This window comes from Ailuropoda melanoleuca, chromosome 6 (assembly GCF_002007445.2).
Source record: "Ailuropoda melanoleuca isolate Jingjing chromosome 6, ASM200744v2, whole genome shotgun sequence".
NCBI lineage: Eukaryota > Metazoa > Chordata > Mammalia > Carnivora > Ursidae > Ailuropoda > Ailuropoda melanoleuca.
In genome coordinates this window covers 105,943,269-105,957,945 of record NC_048223.1, presented here as the reverse complement: position 1 = coordinate 105,957,945, position 14,677 = coordinate 105,943,269, and the positions used below count along the sequence as shown (strand labels likewise).

Below are 14,677 nucleotides of genomic sequence, written 5' to 3'. Positions count from 1 at the left end.
TTTTTTTAATTTAAGGAGAGTAGATATTTTAAAATATTTCAATACTGATGGGAAGTCTGAAATAGGAATGAATATGGTAAAGATACAGGGGAAGAAGGATAATAGGTAAAGCCAGGTCCCTGAGAAGTTAGAAGGGATGAGATCGGGTGTTTGGATTAAGAAATTTTATATGGGCATGAAGATTATTCTTTCTACTTTTCTTGGATAGTTCAATCTATTCACAATACTGAATACATAGTAAGGGCTCAATAAATTTGAGAGTGTTTTAGTTTCTTTGAGTTGGGTTCCTTCTGCCTGGAAATGTAGAGCCTGAGACAAGGGCTGTCATGCAGTTTGTTTTGTTTTGTTTTCAGTGGGAGACTGCTTGGTTTATTTGTTTGTTTGTGTTTGAGATATGGGTTTGTTTGTGTTTGAGATGTGATCTTAAAGAAGAGAAGTGGTGGAATTAGAAAGCAGGAAACAAGGAGGGAGGAAAAGCCATCCCAGGGAGTGTTACCGAACTGGTTATTACTATGAGTACTTGGGGCTCAATCCTGCTGGGGACCCTATGAATATCCACAGAGAATGAGACACAGTCTTGCGCTCCCGACAGGAAGAGAGGAGTACTTACGCACTGGCTCCCAACTCCTGTCGGTCTAACTGGCCCAGAGGATCTTGATACCTCTGTGTTTCAAGGTTTGTATTTCCACCAGGATGGCTAAGGAGTCTCTCACGAGCAACCCATTTGGGGAGGAATCATCCCAGCACAGGAAGCGGGAGGTTCACAGTGCAGCAGAGGCAAGGTGAAGCTAGGTCACCTCTGCGCACAGCTAGCTGCTGAGAAACATGAGCCAGAAGGACCTGAGGTGGGACCTCTTCAACACAAAGACCCACTAAACATCGTGACTTCCCAATCAGTTCGCTAGTTTGTGCTTATTCATGGACGTATTTCAAATACTAGCGGCAACTTTTACATCCAGCCACTAAAATCATGGCCTATATGGGAGACATATCCCAGCAACATGCTATTTAAAGAACTTCCATTAGTGCTGGCTGTTGAAAACACCTCACTTAAGATTCTGAAAGCACTTCAAGAATATTCACCTGAAGATGTCTTTATTGAATTTCTTTTGAAGACTGTCTCTGCAACTCTTTCATTTTCCTTTAAACTCCTGTGTTGTAAATGTGTCCCTAATGATGAAATTGCTATTTATTTAACATTCAAATCTCTCCCATTAAGGCCAAATTAACATCATTTAAAATATTGCCAAATAGTTTTTCTTTGAATAATTACACTCTATTAATTTCTGCCTCAGGGCATTTTTTCTGTCAGAAAGATAACTATTAGGGATACAGTAGCCATGCCATAGAGGGTTTGCCACCTCCCACATTGGTGCCTAAAGCAGGAACTTAAACTGTCAAACCCCAGGGGAACTGGGGACCAACATGCTACAAGAAGGTCCTCAAGAGTTTTGAAAGAGAATTAAACCCCCGAATATCTACAGTTACGTGTATATCATGAGAAGTTGGCTTCTTCGATAACTAGTGCTATGGAAGGTATGTGGGAAGATTTTATCATGCACATATGTTGATACATGAGCTGAATCCATGAATAATTACAAAATGAATTTGGAGAAAAGATTTAGAAATCTTTTCCATGACTGGCTTATAAAAACTCTTAAAAGAGAATGTGCATACACAAAAGGAAGGAGGCTGATTTTGCATGTAGATTAATCTCCTGATTCTTGCATTGATAGGGCTCTGCAGGTTTCAGAGCCTCTCAAAGCCATTGTTATCTCCCTTGATCCTCACAAAAACCTTTCAATCCAGGGGCGCCTGGGTGGCTCAGTTGTTAAGCGACTGCCTTCGGCTCAGGGCATGGTCCCAGGGTCCTGGGATCGAGCCCCACATCGAGCCCCACATCGAGCCCCACATCGAGCCCCACATCGGGCTCCCTGCTCCACTGGGAGACTGTTTCTTCCTCCCCCACTCCCCCTGCTTGTGTTGTCTCTCTCGCTGGCTGTCTCTCTCTCTGTCAAATAAATAAAATAAAATCTTAAAAAAAAAAAAAACCTTTCAATTCAGGCAGGGCAAGGGGCGTCCTTCCATTCTAAAGAGATGAGGAAATGAGCATTCTCAAAGTCCAAGTGAGCTGCCCGGTGCTCCCCAGCTGGTAGGTGGCAGAACCCTGACTATAACCCCAAGTGAGTAAATTCAGGGTCCTCTGCCCCACATCAGACCACCAGCTGCTTGAATCATAAACTGCGTGACAGCAGAGACAACGTCTTCTAGCCCTGCCATGCTCCATGGCTCCTAGCATGCTTCTAGGACCTCGAGAAATATCTGTTAACTAGCTACTAGTACTTATTAATTGCTAATACTTCTAGAACACCTTTCAACTCTGAACAACAGCAACTTGTATCCCAATTACTGACTGGCTTCACTGTAGTACTGGAATTATCCTAGGACCCCTCTTCTGCATGCCATCGCTCTGCCCACAGAATTCCTTGCTACAGAGGGGCCTTCTCTTTGGACTACATCTACCCAACATGACGAGGAGTTGAAAGTGCGGACCTACACGCTGATACTGGTCTGGTTGTGGATGTTGAGAAGGATTTGGCAGAATTGGGATGGCCTTCCCTTTGAATTTTCTGCTTTCTCCACGCCTCTGGAGTATTTTGTTTCTATCTTAATTATGGATCTGTTGGGTTTTTCCTTATGTTTTAGATATCTGTATCAGACCGGTTTTTTCTTTTAATGCAATTGCACTCACAAGGAAACTCTGTTCAATGAGTGAATGAATCTTTATTACATTGAAGGCCACTTCCTGTGCCATGAAGAAGAGATGAGGCCAGGCTCCATGTAGTTCAGTGAAGACACACAATTCTCTTAAGATGGCTTATTAGGGCTCTGTTCTTATTTCTTCATCACACTCCCTAATAGCCAGGGTATGAATCCTATCGCTGAAGGGATTTTACTGCTATGACTGCTGAACCACCTACTCTCCAGGATAATCACTAGAAAAGCTACTCCATAAGGAGAAAAGGCAGGATTTTCAACCTTCTTGGCTCAGAACACAGAAACCAACTTATCTCTATGCCCCTGTCCCTACAGAGGAAAGCCGATTTCTCTTTTATCCATGTGGAACGGAGACATTTCAGGCAGACACTTTCCCATTAAAACAAGGGCTCTTCTGGGAAGGATTAGCTCCTTTTGATTTCACAATGAAACCCCAGGCCCTGGGGCCCCCTGCACAGAAAAGGCATTGACAGATTAACAAATTTCACAGTGTTCTGTACATCTTCAGCTGAGCTGAAAGCAGGAGATCAAACACTAGGTCCCCTCAAGCAAAACCATCAAGATGACTACCTTTACCTCTTTGTCAACAGAACAATAAAAGGTGAGGCAGAAACTCTGGGTCTCTCCTAAACTGAGGGGGCCATGTGAGTACCACATGGACCCTTCAACCACACATAAGATACAGAATCAAAACGAACCACGTTTAGAAAAAAGAAATAACTGGGCATGAGGAGCTTTCCTTTAGAAGGGCAAAATTTTTTAAGGGTGAATTTTTTTTTTTATGTAAAATGAATGTCATGGGAAGTTTATTATGAAGAGGTTACCTGGGTTTTTGGTTATTTAAGCTTTACTCTCGAATACATATACATTTGTATAGGACTCACTCATGGCTAAATAAGTATGTCTTACACACATATGTAGTATTTATTCACCTGCAGAGAAAGGAAATGGGACTGTGTGTCACTTGAATCCCTAGTGGCTCCGTTGTCCACAGACAAAAACATCTGACCTTTGACCTATGGAGCCAACGGTGCTACAAAAAGTCAGTGGTTCTCAAACATGTCTTAGCAGCAGATTGCTTTTGTCAAATGAAAAAGTATTAAGAACCCTGACATACAGAGCAAACAAAAGCTGAGTGACACTATTTAAGGAGGGGTTAAGAGGGCCAGAGACCTTCTTCCATTTTTCTATAACTTCTGAGACAAACTCCCTAACACTCAATGTAAAAACTGCCAAAAAACACATTTGGCAAAAAAAAAAAGGCCAGAAAGAGTGACGGGATTGACTGGCATCCTTTTCTGTAAGATTTTTCCTCAGTTGTAGGTCTCTGATGGCACTAAAACAAAATAAGGCATATCAATACTCTACAAAACTAGAAAATTCAAGCAGATAAATCCCTTAAAATTATGAAAAACCAAAGCCACCAGAGCCCTTTATGCCCACCTAGCTATTATGCAGCTGCTCAGACTGTAAACAAAGAAGAAAATAATGTGGCTCTACAAGGATCCCCCTTAAAAACCAAACTCTGGAGCGACAGCGAGCATCCTTCAGAAAACACAGTCATCAGTGTCTTAGTGGTGCTCCCAGGAGATGTCGCCCATGAGGGGTGGACCGGACCTGAGCCTCGACACATTACAGCTTCTGCTCTTGAGATCATCCTTTAGTAAACTGCTGGCAGGGGAGGTAGATACCAGTTATCCTGATGCCCTGATGCCTTCCTTGCACAGATAGAAATCTGTGGGTTTAAACCCTGGAGGAGAAGCTACTACTGGTCTGAGGATTTTCTGCCCTCACAAAAGCCTTCTGAGGCAGCTTTATTTCAATGAACAGAATGAGGAATCCCTGCCTTTTCCTTGCTTCTGAGATAGACGTTAAGCGTTGCAGTACAAATCTGACCTTCCCCATAAAGCCTTTCCTGATCCCCATTTCAATTTTCAAAACTCGGACCCTCTAAAAAAGATTAAAAACTCACACTGATTTCAGAAATTTCTCTGAGATGGCTTCCAATAATTAAAAAGAAAAGCAATTATCAACAACAAAACATAAATAGGTAAAAGAAAGCAGCCATGTGATCACAAATGGCCAGGAGGAGAAAGGAAGAATAATACCACACAGCTTAACATGGAGAAGCTGCTACAAAAGACACAAAATTAGTTCTGAGCTTCTTAGCACCGGAGAGAGGGAAACACGAAATTACCCAGATTTAATGAAAGGAAATAGAAAAGGTTCACCTCACCAGGACAAACTTCTGCTTGATTTTCCTGCCACTTCATTCCCTCCCACAACTATACCTGTCCTTGGATAAAAGTCCTGGTGTATTATGTTCTCTCACTTTCTTAACTTTATGCCTGCCTCCCTTCTGCCTGGAATGCTCTTTTTCCTTCACCGACCTAACTGGTACTCCTAGTCTACCTTGCCGGGAAGCTTGTACTAACCCTCCACTCGAAGCTCTTCCTGCTTACTCCAGGAGCAACATGTGCTTTGCACTAATACAGCTCTCATCACGCTACATTATAATTGTTTAGCTGTCTGTGTTCCCCACTGGGCTGATTGTATTTTAATATATTCAAATGAATGAATATAAAAAGGATACTGAATAACATAATGGATAATTGTTGGACAGCAGTTTTATAAAAATGCAGAGACATTCTACATATGGTCATTTCTTATGCAGCGAACAATTGCCAATTACCCTAAGTTGTCTTATATTGTTAGTTGGAGAAACAAGATTCCCTTGCTTTAAAAAGATAATTAACTGCATTCCCTGTGAATAAGGATGCTGTCTTATCTTCTCAGTTCAGTTCAGTTCAACAAACATTTATTGAGTACCAATCGTTATGCTAAGTGCATGAGAAACAATGATGGATAAGACATAGTCCTGTTCCTCTTAAAGTTTACAGACCTGGCTGGGGAGACATAATACACATGGGTAAGTAGTCAGCAAAGAAGCTTTGTAGAACCCTGTTTGAGGATGTCAGGGAAGACTTTCTACAGACAGCAATGCCTAAGTTGAACCTAAGTATGAGTTTGTCTAGTAAAGGGACATTCCAAGCAGGTTTTTCATGCAAGAAAGGCATGTTAAGCAACAAATGACATGGTGTGTGTATGGACCCTGAACAGATTTATTGTTTATGGAAGGGTGAAATATAACAAGGAAGGTACACAGGGAGCCATAGTGGCTAAGGAATTCCCATGAGGCTGATGGAGTATGCAGGATCCAGATCATGGAGGACCTTGTAGGCAATGTTAAGGAAATTAGATTTTAACCTATAGGTGATGAGCAGCTGCTGAAGGCAGGAACATTGATTATTGTTTTAAATAAATTACTTTGGAAGTAGTCCTGCGAATGGCTTGGGGGTGGGGATTGCAGGTCTAGGAACAAGAAAATCAGTTAGCAAGCTATTATGACATTTCAGAAAATACATGATAAAGGTTTATAAATGGTTTTAAAAAGCCAAGTAATAATGGTGCTTCCTTTTTCCTCTAATAAATCACCCTGGAGCAACAAGAAAAACAAGAAATAAAAGTACAAACTGTATACTCAATGAAAACATAACCCTGAAACACAATATATATGGAAAGGAAGCCAAATTCAGTGAAGAACAAACAGGGTACAGACAGGCACGAGGGCAAAAATGCCTACAGCTACAAAGCTTGGATCAAGCCAGAGAAATAGCATTCTCTAAAGATGACATTTCCCAAGGAACAAAACTAACGATCTATTATTTGGAACCAAGGGACTGTGGCCGAGGAATTGGCAGTGGCTTTATTCTGGGAACTGAGTGGTGACAAGAAGGTGGAGAGGTGTGGCTGGATAAAGAAGCAGCGAGGCAGTTTTACTTTATGTGAAGAACCCATTCACAGACAAACTATCTTGAGTTATAGGGAACCTCACTGAGAAGGAAGATTCTTGTTAAGCTAAAACACAGCTCTAGTCCATCACCAAGAGGAACCTCCTCAAATAGTCTGTCCAGGAAAAGCTCATGTCATGAAAAAAATAAATAATGGTTAAAAGATAAAAGAAAACAACACAGGAATTATAAAATAATATAACAAAACAAGAGAGGGAAAGGGACAGAAAAAAATAAATAGGAGACACAGAATAAAAACTGTTTCCATGAAGCAAATGAAAATTATGACCATACTGCTATGAGTAAGAATAATCTGTATGATGAGGAGATCACCTCTGTATGAGAAGAATTCAAAGTAGAAATACAAGAGCTAAGGGTAGATATATTGAGACAACAAAAAGTCATAAAATATAAGCTAGCAAAGTTCAGGAAGAAGTTCAACAATAACAGCAAAAAATGCAACAAGAGGCCTGAACACTGTTAACTACTCACTCATGGACAATGTGGGTAAGACTTTAATATCACTTTGCTTGGGGAGTTAAAACTGATTAGAAGGGGGGAAAATTATGACTTTCCTTTGCTTTTCCTGTCTCTTGTATACATCCTAGGTGTCCTGGAGGATGAGAACCAAAATAATGAAACTGAAATACAATATGTATTGTATTCAGAAACTTCTGAGAAATTAAAAAGGAAGGGGAAACTGAACCAAGTGAACGAGACTTACATTTCAGGAAAAGGAATTGGCACAGTATGGCCAACTGCAAAACATATACTAACAAAATAAATAGTATTCAAATATATATATTTTTAAAAGGAGTTTTAGGTATCAAGGGCAAAAAAAAATATTAGGAGACCTGAAAGGGAAAATATCAGACTGGCCTGACACAGTATAAGATTCAATAAGTTAATGGAGCAAAGTTCTTACGGAAAGCAAACGACACACACATTTTATAGCCTAAACGGAGAGACAAACATATTTTCAACATTCAAGAACTCACCTTTCTTGGAAACTTTATTAAAGGACAAACTGCAGACAATCAAGAAACAAATAGCAAAATTGTAGTAAAGGGCCTAGATTTACCTGTAAAACTAAAATCAAAATAAATGCAGGAATGATGTGATGGTTCACAGAAGAATGCAAATGCTCTTAATAATTTAATTAACAAAACTGGAGTTGGATACAGGTCATAAACACAGGCTATTTTTTTTTACCTTTGTCCAGCCATGCTTCATGAAATATTTAAATCTAAAAGAACTGTACTTTAAAATAGAAAAGCAAACAAAGAGATAATATGACTATCCAAAACCGGGGGAAGAATTTAAGAGAGAGGGGAGGAAAGAGAAATGCATGGAAATCCATTAATTGTATCATCGCTCACAAGTGGAAATCAATAGATATTATCCAAAAATAGAAGATTCACTGTTATATTCATAAAGTTAAGTAGCTAGAACAAATATTCAAAATTATCAAAGAAACACAGCATTAGGAAAGCAAGGAAAACATCACACAATGAGTTTTTTTTTTTAAAGAAGCAATTTTAACTAAATACTAAGCGTACACTGTCAGAACTAAGACATATCTACCATACTGATCAATGCAAAAGGCAAATTTCACCTATGACAAGGAAAGGACTCATTAGCTGCTGTTACCCGAATGACACACATCTGTACCTGTCATATGCGCAGGTGTTCCTGTGTAACCCACTGACACGCTTTTACTTTATTTTAAACTTAGCCAATCGATAGTTGTAAATAATAGCATTTTATCTGTGTTTATTTGGTGGTTGATGAAATTCCATGTTTTTTCTCAAGAGTATCGGCCTTTTGCATTATTTGGGGCATTGTTATTCCATGCTTCCCACCTCTCTCCTGGTTTACAAAAAAAATCTTAAAACAGCCTTTGAGGCCCTGTGAGATCTAGTACCCTAGGTCTTCCTGTAGCTATCTCTAAACTCTGTGACAAGGTCTTGTTACTCCTTCCTTCTCATCTCCTTAATATTAGAGTGCCCTGTGCCCTAGTGTGCTTGCATTGTTTCTCTTTTCTGTCTGTACTTACTCCCTTGGTGACTTCAATTTTGCAATTCAAAAATAACATCAATATGCTGACATCCTTCCAACTTATAACCTCAGCCCTGGCCTCCCCACCACCTCTGCTCCTAAAGCCAGTCTCAAATCTCTACCTGTTCACCCCGCATCCTCACGTGGGGCTCAAGAAAGTACAGGGCCCAACACAACCTGGCTCTACGTCCCCCTCTGACTGCTGACTTCTGCCACCCACTCCTGGTTCACCACTCCCCTAATAAGGCATTTTCAGGTCATCCTAAATAGAACAACAATACCTACCTAGATACCTAAAATTCACATTCCTTATGAATTTTCAGCCAGAACATTATCATTACCTGATATATTTTGTAAATAGATAAATAGATGATAGCACAAGATAGATAGAAAGAGAGCAACATGTACATAGCATTGTTTTGGCACTTTATAGATGTAATTAACAAATAGAATCTGCCCAGCAACCCATGAAGTGAGTACTGTAATTACCCTCTTTTTACAGATGAATCAAATGAAGGAAGCACAGCTCAAGGTCACCCAGCTAAAGTGTAGCCTACAGAGGTCAGAATAATTGTTGGCCATCGGAATTCAAACTACAGGATCTCAACCACTACTCTTTACAGGCTTTCATATCTATATATCTACATCTCTATCTCTATCTCTATCTATACACATGTTTTTCCCTGTCTCCCACTAGAATATAAACATCACTTGGGCAGGAACTCTATTATGTTCACTGTCTTAACCCCAGCTCCTAGAACAAGGGCCTGAAATGTAGCAGACAATCAATAAAACTTTTTTGACTAATGGGAACTTATATCTCTTTCAAACAAAATAAAAATTGATGCTTATGAAAGAAAAAACTTCTACCAGCTTCTAGTCTAATAATAATAAAAAATATTTTAGATTAGTTAGAAAAAAAACCTGGACATCTGCCAGCAGAGTTACAGAAAACTTTATGCAATAAAAGGAAAAATGAATTTTAAAAAAGCCAAACATTTTAAATTCTAAGTCATGTTTCCCAGAAACGATTCTGCCATGTTCATCATTATAGGGAGTATCAGCATTAAGGAAAGGGCAATCAGATTGGTAAATTCATAAATCATCTCTGTGCTTCTAGCTTGAAAAAATTAAATAGAGATAAAGAAATTATAAAGCCTCAAACTGGGACCATGGCAACGGAAATTGAATGAAAGGAAACATTTGAGAAATAGCTAAGGGTGATAAGAGCAGGAGCCTGGATTCACTGAATTTGGCAACACAGACAGACTTCTAGTTTTCTACCTTGAGTGACCTGGTAGAGGGTATTGCCACCAGTGTGTCAGGCTCAAAGGAGGACATGTTGATTTTACTTTAGCTGTGCNTGTGTCAGGCTCAAGGAGGGCATGTTGATTTTACTTTAGCTGTGCAACATCCAAGTTTAGATACCAGGCTGACTATTCGACATTAAGATCTAGAGTACAGGGAAGAGGTCACAACTCCCTGAATTGAGAGTCATCAGGAGATGGAGATGATACTTAAGACCATAGGATCTCCCAGACAGTGAGTACTAGGTGCAGAGGGAAGCAGGCCAAGGACTAAACCTAGAGAAAACCAAGAGATATGCCCAATACTGTTTATTTTGCATTGCATATTTTCAATACATACTCGTGATTAAGGAAACGATAGTGCCAATGACCTGCCAAAATTTAGGGGGGAAAAAAATCTGAGATTCTGGCTTTTACTCGAACTAAGAAACAGGAGTTTTCTTGAGCCACAAAGACCTCTCTTTCCCTCCCTTTTTCAAGCTGGTTTTTGAGTGGCTGGCTACTTTTCCTGTATTTTACAAGCCCTCCAATGTCTACACAACTAATTTTTAAAAAGAAGTCTCTCCTCCATCTACAATCTATCAGTACAACAAGCAGTCACTGAGCTCCCTGGCTTTGTAATGGCTTCTTGTTACGGTCAAGGATGAGGAGTAAAATGTGGGTATAAAATATTGTCCCTATCCTCAGAGGGTATAAAATAAATTTAGAAAGAAGACAAATCCACCAAGATATAAGTAACAATTCCTAATAGCCCATGTGCTAGAGGACTAGCAGACACGAAGAGCTGCAAGGGTTCAGAGGAAGAGAGGCATCCCCAGCTCAGGGGCAGTGGAGCTGAGCTGGACTAAGAGACCAGGAGTGGGGCAGAAAAAGTCAATCAGGTGCTTAGATCTGAGCAAACTCCAGGAGATTCCAAAGGTTAAGTTTCCTATAGGAAACAGTATGCAAATGAACAGACAGCAGAAGGGTGGAAAGGCAGAATGGGGGAAATCAAGGCTGTTGTCAAAGATCAAGTTCAATCACACACACACACACACACACACACACACACACACACACACTCAGTGGAGCATCATCTTTTGTTTTTTCTCATTTTTGCTCTTCTTTGCATCTCCTTGCCGTGAAACTCAACGCCCAACACAAAGCTGCCCTTGCCTGTCTACGAATGTGAATCACACCTAGCTTTCTCTGTGACTCAGAGTTTTTGGGAGAGTAGGATTTTGGACTTGGAACATATCAGGGAGTAGTCAGCACTGGAAAGGGAGGGCAAAATTCAGTGAGTTCTAGATCGTTCTAGAAAGAAAATCTTAGAGATGCTTCATTTCTTGGGGATTCTCATTCCCAAGTTAGACAGGTCACTTTGGACAGAAATGGAAAGGAGCGTTGATAAACTACTTAAAGTCAGATCCCATGGGAGATGTGGCTTTAAGTAACCTCCAAACCCTAGACCAAGTCCAAGTCATTCCAGACCCTTTTTGGTATAATAAAACAGGAACCCAAGTGAGGATTCAGCGGGTCACAAAAAGAGCCCTGTACATGATACTGACCCATAACACCTTCACCTTTCACCAAAAGTCTTGGATCCCCCAGAGAACGGGTCGCCAGAGAAGCAAAGGAGGGACCGCACCCCAGCTCCACATCTTCACAACTGCAGGAAAGCTGCCCTCATTTTCCTGACATCACCTGAGCATCCCCTCTCTACCACTGACTTCATTTTCTGGACTCACCTGAATGAAGATATATTCATCCTGAACAACCAGGGAACTGATGTCAATGGAGCGGGCAAAAGGCCCACTGCGAGTGGTCTCAGCACATTCCTGGATCCTGCAGGTGAGGTAGTGAGCATCTGAAATGGGAGAGTGACATTTAGACACAGGGGAAATGGTGACAAAGCTCTCTCATCAGCACCCAAGGCTCAACCTCATGGGAAATCAATGATGCAGTTTAAAACAACAAGATTCCACTCACGTTCACAAAAGTTGTAATAATTTAAAAATGGCAGTATCTAGATGTGGCAAGAGAGTAGGGAAAGAGTTAATCTTACATCCTACTGGCAAAAGAGTAAACTGGTGTAGCTTTTTGGAAGAACAAATTGGAAATATCTATCAGAATTTTAAATGCACATACCTTACACCAGCATTTCTAATGCAAGCGATGTCTTGTAGACAAATACTCATATATTTTCCCAAAGAGTCAAGGGCAAAGATGCTCATTGTGGCATTGTTCACGGCAGTGAAAAATCAGAAACAGGCTAAATGTCCCTGAACATTTCAATAAACCAATGTGCACATATTACAGAGGGCTAGCTGCAATTAAAAGAATTAAGTAGATAGAGACACATTTACATGCTGATTTCTCTAAGGTCCCTGTTCCTTTTCAAATAACCTTTGACAAAGTCTTTGCCAATATGATAGCATGATACAATTCAAGTCCCAAAAACTTTGTCCTGTATAGGTTTGTGCCATAGTGCATAGAAAAAAGGTTTTTTTTTAAAGATTTTATTTATTTATTTGAGAGACAGAGAGCAGGGGGAAGGGCAGAGAGAGAGGGAGAGAATCTCAAGCAGACACCACACTGAGCACGGGGCCCAACTTGGGGCTCAATTCCACAACCCCAAGATCATGATCTAAGCTGAAATCAAGAGTCAGATGCTTAACCAAGTGAGCCATCCAGGTGCTCCTGTGCATAGAAAAAAGTTCTAAAGGAACCCATTAAAAATTAACTATGATGACTTGTGGAGGAAAAGAATGGGCTTGAGGAGGTAATGTTGAAGTGGGACCTTTTTTATATTACATACAGCTTTATTATTTTTACGATAAGAATCTATTCACCTATTACTTGTATAAAATCTTAAAACTTGTATGATTACTTGTCAAATCTTCTGAAGATCTCAGCAGGTGAACAGCCCCTCAACCAACCCAGGAACATGATGGCTGAAGCTGTAGCTGAATGGGAAAAATCTTTGAGTATAAAATGCATTCTTATTCTGACCACAGGATCATCCATGAAAGACAATCTACTCAGTTATTTGCTCCTTAAGGAAAAAATACAGGTAAGTCTCTGTGAAGAAACCTGTGTGTAGTANAAGTCTCTGTGAAGAAACCTGTGTGTAGTACATTGGCTTTTAAAATGGTATTAATTGAACAGTATTTAAAAATAAAGTGGCCAAAATGAAAAGTTAGGAACCATTTTAGTATTAAAAGCACAGAAGTCTTTGTTACCACCTAAAAACCACATTCATTACTATATGCATCACATGCCATCGTTCCTTGGAATGTGCGCCCAGGTGTGCGAAGACGTCACGGGCTACAGGGGAGGTAGCTTGCGCACAGCAGAGGGAAAGGCAAAGGCTTAACTAAGTAAAAATTTGTAACAGTTGAGTTTAAACCACCATTACTTTAAATTATCCTGGTGTATCTTAAATTAACTAGTTTACTGGAGGCTTCACTGCGTCTTTCTCGCGCACACACAAGGTACTGGGGTTGTTCGGGTGCTAGGAATACAGCAGTGAGCGGGACAGCAGCGCCTGCTGACTCGGAGGGGCTGAGCTATTACACACGTTTACTTATACACGTGATGCTAATTTAACAAAGAAACACATTTGGGTAAGAAATGAACGCATTATGTGCTATATTCCGACTTCCTGAGCATCCAGAGCTGAACACAGTCTATTTTTGTTGGTTTTCTTACTCGGAATGTGTCAAACATCCACTTCCTTCTCTCTGTCAGTGGTTGTATCATCTGCCCACGAGCATAAGCCTCTTCACTTTTCTTCCCTCCACGTGCCATATAATCCAGTTGTTTCCTAGCCCGGACAATTCTGCCCCTGAAGTGCTTCCAGAGTCTGTCCCCTTCTCTCCATAAGCCCGGCCGCTTGCCTGGGACGAGGCCTTCTCAGCCGTGTGGCCTGTGGCATCTCTCTCACGACTAGCCTGCACGTGCGTGATGGACTGGACACTGGACAGGCCCAAGGCAAGGAGCCGAAGCCCTCTCTAAAACCTAAACCTGAGCTCATCTCTCCTGGCTTCCAATCCATTCTGAGGGCCCTGGGACAAAGCCCAACCCAAATGTCTTCCTATAGGATGGAAGGCTTTTTACAAGAAGCCTAATAAAATCAAATGCCTAAGGAGCCAGACAATTCATGTGTAGGGGTAAAATGAGCTGGATGGATATAACAAATGGCAGCTGGATCATGGCCTTGGTGTCAGGGACTGCACTGCAGACTGCAGTAAAATGGCCAACACGTGACTCCTCTATGTCTGTTCATCACTGACACGCAAGAATAAGGTCTATGTTTTACAAATCTAACTGTCCTTATTTTTTAAATGTGAAGTTGCCTGATTAAAAAAAAAAAAAATGGACAGCAAGGGGCACCTGAGTGGCTCAGTTGGTTAAGCATCTGACTTTTGATTTAGGCTCAGTTCATGATCTCAGGGTTTTGGGTCAAGCCCTGCATCGAGCTCCGTGCAGAGTTGGCTTCTCCCTCTCCCTCTGCTCCCTCCTGGGTCATGTGCGCTTTCTCTCTCTGTGTCTCTCTCAAATAAATAAATAACATCTTTAAAAAAATGGACAGCTCTGAGAAACAAACTGAGGGCTTCAGAGGGGAGGGGGGTGGGGGAATGGGATAGGCTGGTGATGGGTAGTAAGGAGGGCACATATTGCATGGTGCACTGGGTGTTATAC

At 40.9% G+C, this 14,677-nt stretch overlaps 1 protein-coding gene across 1 annotated transcript in view; it reads right to left on the bottom strand.

The window, feature by feature from the left end:
- SORCS3 (sortilin related VPS10 domain containing receptor 3) overlaps positions 1–14,677 on the bottom strand; it is a 606,047-nt gene that overhangs the window by 121,269 nt on the left and 470,101 nt on the right. Inside the window, exon 7 of the mRNA XM_034663620.1 lies at positions 11,722–11,840. Within this exon, the coding sequence (XP_034519511.1) occupies positions 11,722–11,840 (119 nt within the window). The remainder of the gene's footprint in view (positions 1–11,721; positions 11,841–14,677) is intronic.